At 45.9% G+C, this 19,926-nt stretch overlaps 1 protein-coding gene across 1 annotated transcript; it reads right to left on the bottom strand.

Moving 5' to 3' along the window:
- Positions 1-239: 239 nt before the first annotated feature.
- Positions 240-1,000, bottom strand: LOC100280774 (uncharacterized). The gene is made up of 2 exons (NM_001153696.1): positions 834-1,000; positions 240-661 (listed from the first exon to the last, which is right to left on the bottom strand). Exons 1-2 carry the CDS (start codon positions 910-912, stop codon positions 450-452), a joined length of 291 nt encoding a protein of 96 aa, NP_001147168.1. The 5' UTR covers positions 913-1,000; the 3' UTR covers positions 240-449.
- Positions 1,001-19,926: the final 18,926 nt, after the last annotated feature.

Here is a 19,926-nt window from a genome sequence, read left to right as displayed (position 1 = left end):
CACAGGGAAGCTTTTACCGACGAACTTTGAATACATACACTAGAGAAACACACCGGTGTTTTGGTGCTGCAGAAAAGGCAGCGCTTTCTGTCTGTGTGATCAACTGAATTAAAAGAACAGAGAGATGCTGTCACAGACTGGTTCGTCGTTTTTGTTCCTCACGATACTCGTCAGCGTGGTGACTATCTACTAGTCAATGGGGTTTCAGATTTTGTTTTGATTTTATGTTCCGTAAAAAGTTGTCCCAATGATATTCATTAACATCTATTTATTCGATGCATGAGATACAGTCGACGTTTCCAAGCACGCACACAAAGCGTGCAACCTCCTTACTTTTATTTCATGACGGTGATGGAACCAAACTTTTATTGACTACTACGACGAGCGTACTACGCGTGTGCTCTTGCTTCCCATTCATTCCCATCGGGGCATACGTACCCGTATACTATTTAGTTGTGGACCTCGACGAGCTCAGGACGGTACATGGGCTCTGGTATCTGATCAGGGTGCGAGCAGCACCGGCAGCCGCCATGGTACCCGCGGTTGCAGCAGCCCCACCGGCAGTGCGGGTAGCCGCCGCCGCCGCCGCCGCCGTGACCCGGGTAGCCGCCGCCGCCGTGCCAGTCTTGGACCTCCACCTTCTTCTCCTCTTTGGCCGCCTCTGCCACAACGACCCAACACGTGCATAGTATGAGATGGATACTTATTAATTCGGGCGGATCATGGCTAGCTTTTGATTAATTTGTTGCTTTGCTTGAATGAGCTAGGAAAGCTAATAAGCCTGCAAGTTATCAGTATTAGCTACAGTGCGTGAAACTGAACGGTGAACTCACTGGCTTGCTCGTTAGCGGAGGCGGCGAGGAAGGTGGCGGCGAGCAGGAGCGTTAGCACGAGGAGCGCCTTGGACGCCATGATGCTAGCTATCGGCGAGATCTCGGTCTCTTTCTTCTCTCTGAACTGTAACTAGCTGCGGCTGCGAGATGAGAGCTGAGTGATGTGTGCATCAGTGCATGCGAGCCCAGCGTATTTATAGGTAGGCGAGGTGGGGTGATCGATCGAGAGGGCCGGCCAGTGATCGACGGCGATCGTCGTCGGCATGCAAGATGCAGCCGTGTAGGCTTATTTGGGCCCCATGCACGCATGATCAATGATGAAACGTTAGCAGTTGGGAGGTAGATCGCATTAACGTGCGTGCGTGCGATCGTGCATAGCATGCATGCACGCACGCCAAGTTTGACTACTCATGCATGCATGTGTGCATTAATATTATTGCAAAATTTTATTTATATAGACCATACGCTCCGGTTACATCTTGGACAGACACGCAGGCAGGCAAGCAGCTAGCTTCATATGGATATAGATCAGACAACTTCTCCCCTCCGGATCGATCAAGCGACTGGGCCGGCACAGCTCCATCATTCCTGATCCGATAAGATATCGTCGGCTGAATTTGTCAGACGAGGGATGAGGAAAGAGCGAGCTCGATCGGACTCTCGGAGTTCGGAGCTAGCCTTGCACCTTCTGGACGACACCATGTTCTTTACGGCAATGGCGCTGCAGTTAACTTCGTTACCATGTCATTTTTCTTCTTCTTTTAGATGCAAACCTCATGTCTGCGAACTGGGTCACACCAAGAGAACAACCCTCAGATATGCTTCGATTCCGCTCCTTCCAAATGTTCCACATGGTGTAGATTGTTATTCCGTTGAAGTCTCGCCTTTTGATCTTTGGAAGGGAGGTTGTTGCTTTTTTCGACCAGTCTGCAATGTTGGAGAATCGAGAGAAGTCGGCTTGAGGCGAAAGGGCATGTTAAGTTGTGCGAGAACGAGCATCCAGATCTCCTGGGCAAAGGGGCAAAGCAGGCAAATTAAAGGTGATGCCATGTTTTTCATTGTGCCATTGCATAGAGTACATGTCTGATGGTGATGCCAGCCCCGAGCAGCCAACACCAACTCAAAGAGATGCGGAGCCAGGTCCCTTGCATTGGGGCCGAGACCTGTCAAGCCAACTATCGTTCGCTTTAATTTGTGCCATCTTCGATGCATGGTGACTGAATACATAGGTCCAATTCACATATATACTCCATGTGCAACGACAACCTCATTTCTAAGAAAGTCCTGCCACAAACACGCGGTGTATGTGTGTATCCTTCGTTAAATCAATTTATGAATCTGTATTAAGTAACGAACCATGTTGCAAACAATGCGCTCATCAGTTCACTGGCACTGAAATGGGCTTTGGTTCTTTGGCGCCCAGAGAAGCGGAAAGGAACAACGCACTTGTAAAAAGAAATTATAGAAAGTGTCTGCCTTAGGGGGTGTTTGGTTTCTAAGGACTATTTTTTAGTCCCTATATTTTATTTCATTTTAGTTCAAAATTGTCAAATATAAAAACTAAAATTATATTTTAATTTCTATATTTAGCAATTTATAGACTAAAATGGATAAAAATGAAGGGACTAAACATTAGTCCCTATAAACCAAACACCCCCTTACTTCAGAGAATCGTCTCTAAGAATACGCTCTGGTTTTGCAAGCTTCTATTTAAGTGCGCCGCTTGCAAAAAAAAAATGTATATGCTTTGCATGCTGTCATCTCCAAATCCGATGCCCACCGGCCGGCCGCGCGCGCACTACAGTAAAACAATACAAGTCCGATGACTCACTTATGTCCGACGGCCATCTAGGGAATCGTCTGACATAAGCTTATGTCCGACGGCCGCCAGTAGCCGTCGAACATAACGCGGGACATCTGAGGGTTGTCAGACAGGCCGTCGGACATAAGCTTATGTCCGACGGCCTATCTGTCAGCCGTCGGAAATAAACGAATTTAACTGACGGCCCCGCGCCCGCGTCGGTTCATTCTCTGTCTTCTCTCCCGCTCGCGTATGCCTAGCCGCCGCCGCCGCTCGATAACTCCACCGTCGCCCAATCAACTCCCGGCGACCTCCCGCCCTGACGCCTAGCCCGCGCCCGAGCCTCTGCCCTCGTCGCCCGGTAACTCCACCGCCGCCCAAGCAACACTGGAGCCGCCCGACGCAGCCCGCGGCCGCCGTAGCCTCTGCCCCCGTCCCCGACGCCACCGGCTCCCGCCCCGACCCCGCCGGCGCTCGCTTCACCGGCTCATCGTCCGGCAAAGTGAGTAATTTTATAATTTTTAGTATAATTTTGTATATGCATATATATTGTTTGTTAGTAGTAATGTTTAGTTTTGTTATGTCCGACGGCTTGATTTAATTATGCAATTAAATTAGCTTGTTTTAATTTATTTATTAGTGGCTATATAATTTAAAATTTTAATTTCCAAGGGTAATTATTAAGCCCTCGGAAATAAGGTTGTTTTATTTGATTTAGGGTCCCGTAAAATGATTTTTCTGTAGTGATGTTGTATTAGTGTGGTTCATTAGTAACCATAACTAATTAAGTGAACGTCTCATATCTAGTATGGAGGAGGATCGTCGATGGATGTACGAAGGTTGGAAGAAAAGAGGTGCTCTATCAAGTGAGTGGGTTGCCAAGACTGATGCTTTTCTCGACCGTGCTTTTGCTCGTTCAGAGACTGGAACCGATGTTTGGTGTCCTTGTAGCAAGTGTCGGAACATTTATTTCCTTGACAGGAGGACTATGTCGATAGATATTTGCAAGAACGGTTATATGCTAGGCTATGAGGTGTGGGTGCACTTCGGTGAGGATCCACCTCCTCGTATTGTATCGGAATTTCAGTCACATGAAGAGGGGGATTACGATAGGATGGAAGAGGTGCTTGACGATGTACGCCATGAGATTCTAACCGTCGATTCGCAGAACCCCGGTCAACCCACCGATTATGAGGATCCAGCTACACCTGAGGTTCAGAAGTTCTTCGAGCTCCTTAAAGCTGCCGAAGAGCCGTTGCATGAGCACACGAAAGTGACCGTTCTTATATTTGTGACTCGACTTATGGCTATTAAGTCTAAGTTTGCATTCTCAAACAACTGCTACAAGGAGCTTTTGAACTTGATTAGTGATGTACTTCCAGAGAATCACAAGATGCCAAAGGACATGTATCAGTCCAAAATGTTGCTTTCTGGGCTCGGTATGGACTACGAAAAAATCGATGTCTGTGATAATAATTGTATGCTTTTCTGGAAGGAGACCGCGAGTGAGAAGAAGTGTACTGTATGTGGTGAGCGTAGATTCGTTGAGGTTGAAAACGACGATGGTTTGACCGTGACGACGAAGATTGCACGTAAGCAGCTTCGTTACATGCCTCTTATACCTCGATTGAAACGTTTGTTCATCTCCAAGAATACAGCCAGACACATGAGGTCACTACAGGAAACACCTAAATTTTCGTGGGCCGAGATATTTTCGTCGACCGGCCCACGAAAATACTGACGTTATTTTCGTCGGTCCCTAGGCCGACGAAAATAATGCGTATTTTCGTGGGCCCGTCAATATGTTCGTCGGCAGGCCCACGAAAATACAGAAACTTATTTTCGTCGGTCACTAGGCCGACGAAAATAAAGCGTATTTTCGTGGGCCGAGGCCAAACCGACGAAAATACGTCATTAACCGTCCTCTATTTTCGTCGGCCTAGTGAGGCCGACGAAAATAGAGGCCCAACATCGTCGTCCTCGGCCTCGCTCGTTTCAATTGCGCGTCACTCGTTTCAATCCGCCGTCGCCCCGCCGCGCCGCCGCCCCACGCCCGCCCTCGCCTCGCCGCGCCACCACATGCCGCCCGCCGCCCGCCGGTGCCCGCGCCGACGCGCCACGCCGCCGCCCCGCGCGCTAAGGGAGCCTGCGCGCGCGCGCCCTCACAGCAGCGCCGCCGCGGGCCCGCGCCGCCGCCGAGCCCCACGCCGGCCCGCCCCTGCACGCCGCCACGCCGCCGAGGCCCACGCCCCCACGCCCGCCCCTGCACGCCGTGCCCCTAGCCCCTACACGCTGCGCCCCTCGCCCGTGCACGCCTGCCGAGACCCACGCCCGCCCCGCCGAGCCCCACGCCGCCCCACGCCGCTGCCCGCACGCCCGTCGTCCGAGGCACCCCGACCGTCCCTCGCCGCGCTGCACCGCATCGCGACGGCCTCCCTGCGCCGTGCCGCCGCCCACACGCCCGCCCGCTCCGTCGCGAAGGTCTCCCAGCTGCGCCGTCGCCCGCCTCGACTCGCCCGCATTTTCGCCATCAGGCAAGTATAATTGCCGAGGCTCCGAGGTCATTAATTTATATTAGTCATCTTGTCGTGTTGTGATTAGTTTAACTGTTTATTGCTTTAATTCAAATTCATATTTGTCTCCGAGTTATGTTTTAATGTTTAGAGTTTAGTTTTAATCGTTAACCGTAGCGAACCGTATGCGTCACCCGTTCGGGAACGACGAACGTCACATTGGCTTGTGAGGTTCGCCGCTCCGGAATTGTCCACGTATTTTGGACAGCCTGAGAGTGTAGGCCGATGCTTGTGATTTGTGATATGTGCCTTACGATTTACGCGGAATTTCGGTTGTGTAACTCAGTTGTTCTCCAACACACCATGTTCAGGCGTGTGCTTGGAGAGCAGCAGGGTTATGCTGCCGAAATTTCGCGGCAATCGTAGGCTACACGTCACAAATCACAAGCATCGTTCTACACTCTTGGGTGGGTTTAGGGCCTTTACCTAATAGGGAGTTCACCTAAGCCACGGACGATCGTTGATGTTCTTTGTATTTCGTTTAGCCTTTGAAATGAACGGTGATCGGAGGGTGATGTATGACGGGTGGAGAAAGGATGGGGCACATTCGAATGAATGGATGGTTGTAACAAAGGCTTTTCTTGGGCACGCTTTCAAAGATGCAACTGGTCGTCTAGTGAAGTGTCCTTGCAATCGCTGCGAGAACAAGTGGCCTCAGAAGAAGGAAGAAATGGAGAAACACCTTTGCAAAAGTGGGTTTATGTCGAACTACCTTGTATGGTACCGGCATGGAGAGTCTATTAGACACGTTGACGCGGAGGTGGAACTTGATGACGATCATGATAGGATGGACGACATGTTGCATGATCTTGGTAGGGATGTTGAAATGAACGCTGAGGAGCCGGGGCAGCTTCCACGCGATGCTCAGGAATTCTTCCGGCTACTCGCCGCGGGAGAAGAGAGACTGCACGAGCACACTCAGATGTCAGTTCTTGGGACTCTCACAAAACTAATGGCGATAAAGTCGAAGCACAACATTTCAAACAGTGCTTACAACGACATCGTCCAACTGATGGGCGAGGTTCTCCCGGAGAATCATAAGTTGCCAAAGAATATGTACTTCGCAAAGAAGATGTTGGCTGGTCTTGGGATGACATATGAGAAGATCGACGTGTGTCCCAACAGTTGCATGCTATTCTTTGAGGAGGATGACAAGCTGGACCATTGTAAGCATTGCGAAGCTTCTAGATATGTCGAGGTGACAAATGATGAGGGTGAATTGGTAGTTACGAAGGTCGCAGCTAAGCAACTTCGTCGGTTGCCCATCATTCCTCGGCTTTCAAGGTTGTTCCTCAACAAGGAAATAGCTCTGCATATGACGTGGCCAAAGAATGGTGTACGTCTCGTCACTGATCCAGACATAATGGTCCATCCGTCGGACGGTGATGCGTGGAAGGCATTTGACGAGTTTGATCCCGAATTTGCAAACGACCCTAGGAGTGTACGGCTTGGTCTATCGACAGACGGATTCACACCTTTCAATACCAGTGCAAGCCCTTACTCGTGTTGGCATGTCTTCATTGTGCCATATAATCTTCCTCCTGAGTTGGTCAATAAAGAAGAGTTCATGTTCCTTGCACTAGTCATCCCAGGCCCTGAGCATCCAGGGCCAAAGCTGAATATGTTTGTTTGCCCTTTAATTGAAGAGCTGAAACAATTGTGGAGAGGTGTGAAGGCTTATGACAGCCATACTGAAAAGGAGTTTACCATGCGCGCTGCTTATTTGTGGTCAGTGCATGATCTACTGGCGTATGGAGATTGGTCTGGATGGTGTGTTCATGGTCGGTTGTGTTGTCCCATATGTATGAATGATACGGATGCATTCAGATTGAAGCATGGTGGGAAAGTGTCATTCTTTGATGCTCATCGACGTTGGACTCCATTCAAGCATGATTTCAGGAATTCGCTTACTGCATTCAGAAGTGGAGCCAAAATCAGAAATGGGCCACCAAAGAGGCAAACTGCACCGCAGATAATGGCATGGAATGCTTGTCTGAAGCAAGGAGAAAATGATAGGTTTCAAGGCTACGGGGAGGACCACAACTGGACCCATATTTCATCAATATGGGAGCTTCCGTATGCAAAAGCCTTGATCATGCCGCACAACATAGACTTGATGCACCAAGAGCGTAACATTGCTGAAAGCATCATAAGCACATGTTTCGATGTGACTGATAAAACGAAAGATAATATGAAGGCAAGAAAAGACATGGCTGAAATTTGTAAGAGACCGATGCTCGAGTTGAAAGTAAGCGATAAAGGGCATGAGAGTAGGCCGCGAGCTGATTACTGCCTCAAGCCAGATGAAAGGAAAGAAATATTTAAGTGGTTGAAGAATCTGAAATTTCCAGATCGATATGCGGCAAATCTGAAACGGACAGTCAATCTGAAGACCGGTAAATTGATCGGTTTGAAAAGCCATGACTACCATATTATTATGAAGAGGCTGATGCCCGTGATGTTTCGAGGCTATTTTAAGGATGAGCTTTGGAGCATATTTGCAGAGCTGAGTTACTTCTATAGGGAAGTATGCGCAAAGACGGTATCGAAGAGGTTGATGCAGAAATTTGAGAAAGAAATTCCAATTCTTATTTGTAAATTTGAAAAGGTTTTCCCGCCAGGATTCTTCAATGTGATGCAACATCTAATTGTGCATTTGCCTTGGGAAGCTTTGGTAGGCGGACCAGTGCAATTCAGGTGGATGTATCCTATAGAAAGGGCGTTGAAAAAGCTCAGGGCGTCTGATCGCAACAAGGCTAGAGTCGAAGGGTGTATTGCGGAGGCTTTTGCCCTTAAGGAGATATCTCAATTCTCAACCAGGTATTTCGCTCGAGCCAACAATGTGTTTGCTCCTTCAATGCGACTTCATGTCGAAAATGAATCGCCCCAAAGCACCCTTCAAATTTTTGCGAATCCGGGTAAAGCAGTTGGAAAAGGGAGTGTACGTCACATTGAAGGATCAGATTTGAACACGCTAATGCTATATATGTATAGCAATATTGACAGCACACAGGAGGCGTTCGAGTAAGTTTTCTTCATAGTTACTTCCATTTTCTCATCTCATAATTTCTATAGTGTGTAATCTCCATGTTTCTAATATGTCCAGCATGTTTGATGAAGAATGTTGGAAATCTACTAGTAAACCTACGGCCATCCAATTAGAAAATCTTCGACGTGATGGGTTGAAAGGTGGACCAAACTTCGTGCAGTGGTTTCGTAATTATGTTAGTAATTGTCGTTCTCTCATTGTCCATACTTAATCTTTGAATTTTGGACTTGGAAGATATAATGCATATACTAATTCCTTGTATAGGTTTCAAAAAACTCTGTGCACCCGGACTTGCAGCAAATGGCACATACCTCTGTGTCCGTCCGGAACTATACTCACTATGATGTAAATGGATATCGCTTCCGAACCGCGAAATTGGAGAAGAGTCGACCATTGGCAGCCACCACCAATAGTGGTGTGTTGGCAAGTTCATATGTTGACGATGACAAAGTAGTGGACTATTACGGTGTTCTTCAAAACATTGTAGAGTTGATTTTCGATGGCCCCAAGGAACTTAAAGTCGTGTTTTTCGAGTGCGACTGGTTTGATGCTCATAGTGGGACTCGTGTCGACAAGTATGGTAATGTCGAGGTGAAGCATAGCTCTAGGATTCCGAGCAGTATGAGCGATGTTGTCCTTGCAAATCAGGCAAAACAGGTGTACTACCTGCCATATCCTCACCCAAGCCTTAGGGCTTGGTGGGTTGCAATCAAAGTCAACCCACAAGTCGTCGCTCCAGAGAGTGCTGACTACGTGAATACGAGCAGGGACAACGATGACGCTGTTTTTCAACCAGAAGCGGCGTCGAATCAAGACATAGCTCACCGATTCCATGTGACCAATGGAGAAGGACTTGAAAATCTCTGTTGCAATTCAAGCGACTTAATTGAAGAACCTAGGTCAAAGCGCAAACGACCTGTCGTCGTTAGAAGATCAGTAAGGATCCAACGAAATCAAGAGCGTATGAATAAACAACGAGCCGAAGAAGCATCATCGGATGCGGATGACTTTTGATTAGTATGTTTCTTTTAGTTAATCAATTAAGCTATGTATTCCAATTTCCACATTATTAATTTTCATATTATTTGTTTCATATACTGTGGTTTGACATTAATTTATCTACAGTTGAACATGTTCAAGCATAGGAGATCGAGGAGGAGTGGGGGCAGCGCGGCCAGCGAGGACAGCTCGGGCAGTGGGCTTTTTTAGGGCACCTCACAGAGCCAACAGAGGCAGCAACAACTTCTCGACTGTTTAGACGAAGTGCAGGGTGAGGAGGGTGAGCAGGAGACTCCTCAGCAGGATGCTCATGTGCAGGGTGAGGAGGGTGAGCAGGATGAGGAGGTTGACCCAATGGGGGCAGGCAGCGCGGGCGACGCGTCAGATGGTTCTACGTCCTTCAGATATTATTATGCATATTAGTTTAATTGATATTAGTTTTTAATCATTTCATCATATTGAATTTACTTGTATACTTAGGTATAAGAAGAGCAATGCGCTTGGTCCGAGACCTGCCGAGAGGAGGCTCATCCGGCCGCATGGAGAATGGTGGGGCTTATTTCTGTTGTGTTAATTTTTTAATGTGAACGTGATTGCACTGGTTTACTTGTTTTATTAATTTTTGTAGGTCATGGGAAGACTTGACTTGGGACGGTACAGGCAGACGTCCCAAGGTGAACGCGGTGTTGGGTAGCCTCTGTCGCTTCTACTACCCTGGCATGGTGGAGCTCAATGGCGAGAGGTTCGCGGCTATGCAGTGGGCTGACTGGGGTCTAAAGGACTATGTCCAGCCAGGGGAGTCAGGGGAAAGCAGTAGCGGAGGGGGAAGTTCGGAAAAAAACGAAGGACTTGTCAGGTGGCTGTGTGGGATGAGTTCTGGGTGAGTTTACTTTCGTATATAAGCAATTCACTGAATTATTGCTTCTCCTAATCTTACTTTAACTTAACTTCTCCATTGATATGTAGGGGAGGTTCCAATTGCCGGATGACATCGAGGAGGATCAGGCTCAGTGGACACGTGTGAAGAGGCACTTTCGGAAGTGCGCTGATAAGATAATCAAGGATGCCATGTACAATGCTCGCATCGCGGCCATCAACTACTACTACAAGAAGATAAAGGGGCAGAAAATGAGCAAAGCATTAGGGGCCAATGAGATCTACCTCACAGAGGAGCAGTACCTGGAGAGCGTTGTGGATTGGCTGGCGAAGGACATGGAAGCCTGGAGGTGGTTGGCTAAGAGATGGGCGTCGCCTGAGTGGATTGCAGAGTCCAACAAGCACCGTGCCAACCGTGGCACTGAAGGACCGGGGCACAGGTACGGCGCCGATGGACACCTTGGTACCGCACGCCGCATGGTAAGTATATAAATCAAACTTGTATGTTACATCTATGAAAATTATATGGTTTAACTCTTTTTTTTTCATGCAGGAAGCTGAAAGTGGAGTTGCTCCAAGTTTTATGGAGGTTTACGTCCGTGGTCACCGTGGCCCTGATCCGGCGAACCCTGATGTGCTATGCAGCGAGGCGGCAAGGGAGAAAATGGTAAACAAGTTTGTATTTACGAATTAAATTGCATGTTTTGTGTCTAACTCCAACTCTAACTTTCTTTGCAGAATGCATATGGGGAGGAAATGACTCAACGCCATGGGCCTGACTTCGACTGGATGCATTCAGACTTAGATGCCTCGGCGTTGTACCACAGTGGTGGGGGTAGAAAGCATGGCAGGTGAGGTGTTTGTGTTTGATTCGACGATTTCATTGACAAGAATGTGTCCACTTAATGGCTCAACTATGTGTATCATGCAGGTTTGCCTTTGGCACCGGCGTTGTGGAATATAACAGGACAATAGGTCAAGGGAAGGCATCGTCTTCGGGAGGGAGTTCTCGCTCCTCCAGGTCTGCTCGAGAGGCTCAGCTGGAGGAGGAGACTCGGGCAGCACAGGAGCAGGCTCGAGCAGCACAGGAGCAGGCTCGAGCAGCGCAGGAGCAGGTTGGACAGCTGACGCAATATATGGCTTCTTATTTTCAAGTAATCCGTCTATCTCATCACGTGTCGTCATTGAATTCAAAGTATAATGTTGTGATTCTAACGTTGCATCCATTTGCAGGAAATGACTACTCGACTCGGCCCTGATATGAACTTGCCCGCTTTTCGCCTTCCCCAGGTAACACTATCTGAACACTTCAATTCCATAGCAACTCTTTTTTTATTATCAAAAATGGCTCGCAGGCACAAGGATGGGGACAGTGGCCAGGACAAGCTCCAGCGTCGCAGCCACAGTGGACCGGTGTTGGGTGGACGCAGGCACCTCCAGGCACTTGGACGCCTCCACCACCCCAAGGATCGCAGCCAGTCCCGGGATGGGTGCCACCGGTCTCCCAGCCACCGGCGGGCTCTCAGCCATTTCAAGCGTGGATGGCACCGCCACCGACGGGGTGGGTGCCACCACCTCTGGGGTGGCCAGCACAACAGTACCCGTGGATGCATGCACAACCTCCTCCTCACCATGGATCACAGGTGACGTTCCATGTTTAGTTTTATGCAAATATTGACCAAACACAACAATGTATAGGTATAGGGATAGCAAAATACAGCCTTATTTGAATGATTGATGAATTGCAGGGTTCAGCGTCACATGCTCATGGATCGGAGGATGGTGTCAACGTCCAAGACTTCCTCGTCCATGGTGCTGGAGGGAGTGGCCACCTTCCTGGTGGCGGAGGAGGGAGTGGCCAAAACTCCCACAGCCCGCCGGAGTGAGGAGTGAGTAGTGAGTAGTGAGTAGCTAGTGAGTGTGTTTTGTGAATTGTGTATTTGAATGGACAATGGACTTATGGACTTATGGACTCTGGACTTATTTGAATGGACTATGGACTATTTATGTATATGTGAATGTGTTTTGTGAATTATGTATTAGGCTTGTGAATCTGTATATGTGAATTGTGATATTGTGTATTTTGCTGTGAATTATTAATAGGTGCAGAAAAATCTGTTTTGGGGGGGGAACCATCAATTTTCGTCGGCCTCGGTGGTGGCCGACGAAAATATGTTCCCAGGATATTTTCGTCGGCCACCACCGAGGCCGACGAAAATAGCCTGGCACGTATTTTCGTCGGCCACTACCGGGCTGACGAAAATAGTTAGTCGACCATTTATTTTCGTCGGCCTTGGGAAAGCCGACGAAAATAGGTTATTTTCGTCGGTACCGACGAAAATAGGTGCCTATTTTCGTCGAACTTATTTTCGGCGGCTATTTTCGTCGGTTTAGGCTTATTTTTGTGGGTTTTTGGCCCACGAAAATTTAGGTGTTTCCTGTAGTGGGTGGCACAAAGAAGGGGTACGTGAGAATACAAATGTCATGGCGCACCCAACTGATACAGATGCATGGAAGGCACTAGATGCTTTTGATTCCAACTTTGCTGATGAAGTGCGGAATGTCCGCTTCGGTTTAGCAACAGATGGTTTCTCGCCTTTCAATCTAACTGCAACGTCCTACTCATGTTGGCCCGTCTTTGCTATTCCATACAACCTTCCACCAGCTCTTTGCATGAAATATGAATTTATTTTCTTGTGTCTTGTAATACCTGGTCCGGATCATCCTGGAACAAAGATCGATGTGATGATGAGACCCCTGATTGAAGAATTGAAAATTTTGTGGGAAGGAGTTGAGGCGTACGATTGTTACAAGAAACAGAAGTTCAACCTGAGAGTCGCGTTTTTGTGGTCTATTCACAAATTTTATGGCTTATGGTATCTTTGTTGGATGGAGTTGTCATGGGATTTTGACATGTCTGATATGCGTTGAAGACACTTTATGCTTTCGACTAAAGTTTGGTGGAAAGATATGTTGCTTCGATTGCCATAAATATTTTTTTGCCAGAGGATCACCCATTCAGGTTCGATAGGAACGCTTTTAAAAAGGACACGATTGTGACGAGGGGACCACCCAAGCGTCTTAGTGGTGCAGAGATTCTCGCGAGACTTAATGATTTGAAACTAAACAACCATGGAAATCGTTTTGAAGGTTATGGAACCGAGCATAATTGGACTCATAAATGTGGTCTATGGGAACTCCCTTATATGAAAGCCTTGATTCTAATGCATAACATTGATGTGATGCACTAGGAACGAAATATGGGTGAAAGCATTATCAGCACTTGCATGAATATCACTGACAAAACAAAAGACAACCCTAAGGCTAGAAAAGACTTGGCCTTAATCTGTAGAAGACCAACTATGGAGATAGGAGAGAACCAGAAGAAGCCACGTGCTCCTTTCAGTATTAAACCTAAAAGGAAGAAACAATTGATGAAATGGTTGAAAAACTTAAAGTTCCTAGATGGTTACGCCGCGGGCTTTAGAAGGTCTGTGAATTTGGAGACGGACAAGTTTTCCGGGTTGAAGAGTCATGACTACCACATAATAATGGAAAGACTCCTTGTTATGTTTCGTGGTTTTGTTAAAAATGATGTCTGGAAAGCATTAGTGGAGCTAAGCTACTTTTATAGACATCTTTGTGCTAAAGAAATAAAGAAAGAGATGATGGAGAAGCTTGAGCAACAAATACCGATTTTGGTATGCAAACTTGAAAAAAATATTTCCACCGGGTTTCTTCAATCCGATGCAACATCTACTTGTTCATCTACCATACGAAGCTAAGGTAGGAGGTCATGTGCAATATAGATGGATGTATCACATCGAAAGGACACTAAAGAAGCTACGTGCAATGGTTGGTAATAAGAGATGAGTTGAAGGGTGCATCGCTGAAGAATTCAAATACAAAGAGATAACATCGTTCACGGGCCTGTACTTTGCAGAGGAACACAATGTCAATGCCCCTGCGTTGCGGTATCATGTCGACGAGCCCTCTATCAGTGATATTGAATTTTTTCAATGGAGGGGCAAAACTGTAGGACCCAACACATCATACTGTTTCACCAATGACGAATGGAAGACTACTTTACTCTACATGTATAACAACATGGAAGAGATGAGTCAGTTTCTCCTGTAAGTGTAAACTTAATTTTAGTCATTGCCGCTACATTTTTTGTTGTTATACTAAAAGGTTTGTTTCCTTGTACTAACAGTGAATTTGATTCTCAAAATTGCATCTCTGGCTGTGAACGTGACCAGATTCGTCGAGAGGGAAAAGATGGGGGACCTAATTTATTGTGTTGGTTTCGAGATTATGTAGATAAAAATGACAATATACACCCGGACCTTCGACAATTATCCCTAGGAGCAGTAACTGCCAGACGTTATGGTCGGTATGATGTGAAAGTTGCCTAGAGGGGGGATGAATAGGCAAGTTAAAACTTTTTCAACAAAAACTAGAAGCAAACTGGGTAAAACTGAATTGATCTCGAAATTCACCCAGTTAACTTCGGAAATGAGATGTTCTAGTTGATCCACAGGGTTCAAAATAGTAAATCTGAGAAGGGCACTTCTCAAAATCCACACACCAAATATATATAAACAAATCTTCCACGCAATGGTGAGAGAACGAAGAACACAAACAAACACAATGAGCAAGAACACAAGAGACACAAGATTTATCCCGAGGTTCGGTCACACCACCAAGGTGCCCTACTTCCTCGTTGAGGCGCCCACAAAGAGCCGGGTCTCTTTCAACCCTAATCCTCCCTTTGCCGACCACAAAGGTCAAGCCCGCACAATAATCTTTGCTCAAACGAGCGGGTAATACAAACTTTCTTGTGGTCTTCCACAAGATTTGGAGACTCACAAGAGACACCTAGTCGCCTAGGAGCTAGAAGCTCCAAGAGTAATGAATCCACAAAGAACTCGATGTAGTACCAAAGCTCGAATCAAGAAGAGCAAGAGAGATTTGGAGATGAAGCACAAAAACCGTAGCTCTCAAACTCACTCAAAGATTTCTCTCCAAAGATTTGAAATGGGAGAGGCAAGAGGTGTGTGAGAGAGAGAGTGGGAGGTGTTTCTCAGGTTGGGAATGAAGTTTTGTGCGTGCTCTACTGTGGGGAAGAGTGTGGGAGATGTATATAAAGGTGCCCCAAAAGCTGGTGGCCGTTAGGGAAATCTGACTGAAATTTGGTTGAACCGGTTCTAAAACCGGTTGAACCGGATTCCACCAGTCGGTTTTCGGTTCACTGGCGGACTCAGCCAGAGACTGAACCGGACTCAAATTCGGTTGAACCGGTTTCAAATTCGGTTCAACCGGTTTCAAATTCGGTTGAACCAGATTCAAAATTCGATTGAACCGGTTTTCCAAAAATCTGCACACGACTTTTTCTGACAGGACTGACTGACAGACTGGCAGTGACAGAGGGGAACAGTGCAGAAACCGGTTGAACCGGTTTTAGGTCCGGTTGAACCGATTTTTGAAACTGAAGAACAAGTTTTGATAAAACTGAGCTGAACCAAGATGAAACTTTAGTGGGGAGTAAAAGTGGTTTTTTCAAGAGCATTCATGATCTAGTAAAATATTTTCTTAGAGGATTTGAAAGGGTTTGGACTGAGCTTTAGTACCAACACCAACATTCTTTTTGGACCCCCCTTGATAGTACGATGATTCCTATACTCAAGTTAGATAAAATATAATTAAGTAAACTCCTTGAGTAATTGGTGTCTCATGTGATTTCTCCATGGCGTTGCTTCATAAGGATCACAAACATCCTTGTCTCACCTTTTGAAGCAAACACAAAGCAAACCTTGTGACTTGTACCATTTCACCAAATATGAGTTCAAATCATGGCTTCAAGTCACCTTACTGATGCATCAACATGTTGTAACTCTTTATAGCTGATTAGTTCATCGACTTAGTGCAAGTACTCTCTTCTTCACCTTAGCCATGGTACCTCGGTCTACAAGCCGTCGCTTGGCCTTCACCTTCGCTTAGTTCCTCGAAGCCCTTTCCTTGCTATCTACACCCTATCAAGCCATTCTTGAGTCACATCCTATTGAGCATCCATTGAGAGAATCATTTCTTCAATATTGTGAACCTTGCTTGAATGTCATCTAGATATAACTGCTAAGATCAATCAAGCTCTAGTTTTATTCTCATATATTCATATATGGACTAATAGTAATATGGTCAAGCCAATTCACGGTTCCTCATATCTTATTCACTTTGGCTTGACCAATCCTCTTAATCACTTCAACCTCTATTATGATCATATTTATGCATAGTGATTTCTCAGGTCTTGTCCATATATTCAAGCCAATATAGAGATCATATTGTATCCATTTGCATTGTCTCACTGGTTATTTAACCTTGTGTTGAACCTTTGTTCACTGTCATTATACACTATTCAAGTATGTTCATCATACTGAATTTCCTGTTCAACACTTTAGCAAACTTGTTAGACCTTTAAATGTGTTGTTATCCAAATCACCAAAACTCACAAAAGGGATGAATGCACTTTCATGATGTCAATGGTTTTAGATTCCGTTCTACAAGGTTCAAATATGATCATCCTCTAGCAGCCACAACAAATTCCGGAGTTGTAACTAGAGCTATCGATGATGAAGGGAAGGTGACTAATTATTATGGAGTCATTAATGATATACTCAAGTACAAGTTTTTTGGAGATAAACAACTCAAAGTGGTGTTCTTCGATTGTGATTGGTTTTCTCCAAATACAACGCGAGAAAACCAATATGGCATGGTGGAAGTCAAACACAACGATAGATTAAAAGGCCACGACACTATAATCCTTGCCCACTAATGCGAGCAGGTGTATTATATGACATATCCATCTAAGAAAAAAGGATTTGGTTGATTGGAGGGTAGTGTACAAAGTTAATCCGCGTGAACAACTATATATTCCTGGTGATGCTGGTTATGTTGAAAGTCAAATCGAGCAGGAAGTGGGTGCTGCTGAGATTTTCCAAGACGACGAACTTATCAGCACGTTTAATGTACAAACTGAAATGTTGGAAGAATCTTTATTAGGCGATCAAAATGATGTAGAGGTTCCTCCAAAAAGAAAACGAGTGACGAGAAAGAAGAAAGCTACTTGGCGTCCATTAAATTGACGAAAGCAACTAGATCCTGATTTTGATTACGATTACGATTGACGAGTATGGATCATGATTTTATTGAATATTATATATATATATATTTAATTTGTTTCATTGTTTTATTGTCGATTTATGTACTAACTTGTTTTTTGTTAAAATATGATGTCAAAGAAAATAAGGTCTTTTGCTCGTAGTTTGCTTGGGACGAGGAGTAGCTCGAGGAGCGGCTCGAGGGGTGAGGATTTAGTTTTTCAGGGCACATGTTCTACCATGAGCAGACGCAGAGCGCTGGTAGAATATTTGCCTCCACACGATGTAAGTTAGTCGTTAAATTACATTATTTGAGTTATTTAATATTGTATGATGTAAGTTACTTGTTTCATAGGATGCTGAAATCGAGGAACCAGTGGTAGAGGATCATGCGAGAGATGATGATGAAGATGATGGTGGAGATGATGTGGGAGATGATGCTGGAGACGATGCTGATGGGTATTCTGCATGCGTGGATTCTGGGGCTGGTGGAGATTCCACAGCTGGGTCTGGAACTTCTCGAGTTAGGAGAACGAGGAAGCTGCATTTTGTTGGACCACCTCTAGAGCTTTCACCCGAATCTTGGGTTTTGATAAAGCCTAGTGGAAAGTGAGTGACATATCTTTGCTTAAATGTTATTGAAAGTTATGTTAATTTCTACATTGTTTTCTGTTTGCAGGACTTGGATCGACGACTCGTTCACAGGCACAGGACACTACAGGCAGGTGAACATGGTCCTTGGTAATCTTGTTCATCTGCACTGGCCTGGTCTTGTGACTTTGCCTAGTGGCGAGTTTGTCCCCGCCACCACTTGGGAGCATTATCGCTATGGTGTCTGTAGAACGTTTGGCAACACACAGGCACTAGTTTGGGATGCATTCTAGGTATGATTTGTTTATACTAATTTAGTTATCCTATATATGGTTGCTTTTATGATAACACTATTTTTTTGCAGAAACGGTACAAGTTGTCGGACGATGGATCATATGATATGAACGCTCGTTACGTGTTTGAGTATAACGCGAACGATGTCGTTGCAGATGCAATGTACTATGCACGAATTCAGGCTATAAAGGCATGGTACAGAGCAAGTGCTGATGATCGACCGATGCCAAATACCAAGGCCGAGTGGTCATCAATTTACCATACGGAGGAGCAATACCTTGAGGTAAACAAGTTGTTGCATCTCATATCGCACGAATCCATGTATTTGCTTTATTGAAAATTTTTCATGTAGGTGTCGGTGCCGTGGATGGCCACCCGATCAGAGGGTTATTGGGCCTTGTGCAGATGGTGGGCTTCCCCTGAGTTTCGTGCCATTTCCGAAAGGAACAGGGGAAACCGTGGGACTGAGTCGTTCCACAACTACGACGGCGATGGTCATGTGCGCTTGGCTAAGCGAATGGTATGTCACAATATGTTGTAACTTCGAATTACATAGAAATGTGTCATTCTAACTTGTATGTATAGGAAGTCAAATCCGGTCGTACGCCCACGGATGTGGAGGTGAATATGCAAGGGCATAGGGGTTCTGATCCTTAGAATCATGATGTTTTATGCACTCAAACGGCCACCGACCGTCTAGTGAGTTTTTGGTACTCTATTATGTGTTTGTCCATCAATTTGGTGATGCACTTATATTTGATATTGTTTGCCTCCAGGCTTCGTATGGGCAGGAGATGGTTCAACGCCATGGACAGGAGTACGATTGGAGGAGCCAACCAATCGACCCTCAGGCAGCATATGCTAGCGCAAGAGGACAAGCCCATGGACGGTGGGATTATTTGATTTGGAATTCAAAATTATCCTCATATGCTTGCGATTCAACTGAGTCCATGATTTACTATACTAAGTGCATGGTTCACTCTTGTAGGTTGGGTATTTTTGATTCTATGATTGATTCTAGGGAGCTGAGACGCCGTGGACGACAGTCCACATCGTCGTCTTCACAGTCGTCCCGTTCACGATCATCCGCCCAAGAGATAGAGCTTGCAGTGTTGCGTCAACAGGCAGAGTATCATCAATCAGTTTTGAGGGAACAATTGGAGTACCAGAGGCAACAATTTGAGTACCAGAGACAACAAGCTAAGTACCAGAAGAAGAATGACGAGTATTATGCAAACCTCCAGGCCCAAAATCAAGCTCTTCTCTCGGTAAGTTGAAGTAACATTTGTACCTTATTTTGCAAAACACATGATGTGTATCTTATTTGCTCAACAATGGCTTGTATATAATTTTTAGCAACTAGCCCAACAAGCGGGCGTCCCGATGCCGACATATGGGATGCCGCCTCCGGACTTTGCACTGCCGATGCCAATGTTGACGCCTCCACCTCCGCCTCCATCACAATTTCCTATGGTATGTACACATATGCGTTGTGACATGTTCATAGATGTCTTATGTGTTTAAATGAAAAAGTGAGTGATTACTATTTCATGTGCGTGTGTTATAGGGATTTCAGACACCACCCGCTTCAGTTGCCGCACCTGGAGATGGGTCAGGTCAAGACGACGCATCGCATTCTTGGGTGTACAACCTTTTCAACACGCAGAGTCCAGCCGGAGGAAGTGGCTATAACTCGAACCAACCAGGCGATGGATATGATTGATAGTTCATCAAATGTGTTTAATTTGGAACTATT

The sequence above is a fragment of the Zea mays genome, chromosome 5 (assembly GCF_902167145.1).
Source record: "Zea mays cultivar B73 chromosome 5, Zm-B73-REFERENCE-NAM-5.0, whole genome shotgun sequence".
In the NCBI taxonomy this organism is placed as follows: Eukaryota; Viridiplantae; Streptophyta; class Magnoliopsida; order Poales; family Poaceae; genus Zea; species Zea mays.
The sequence above is the reverse complement of the archived record's forward strand: the minus strand, read 5'-3'. Positions and strand labels throughout refer to the sequence as shown.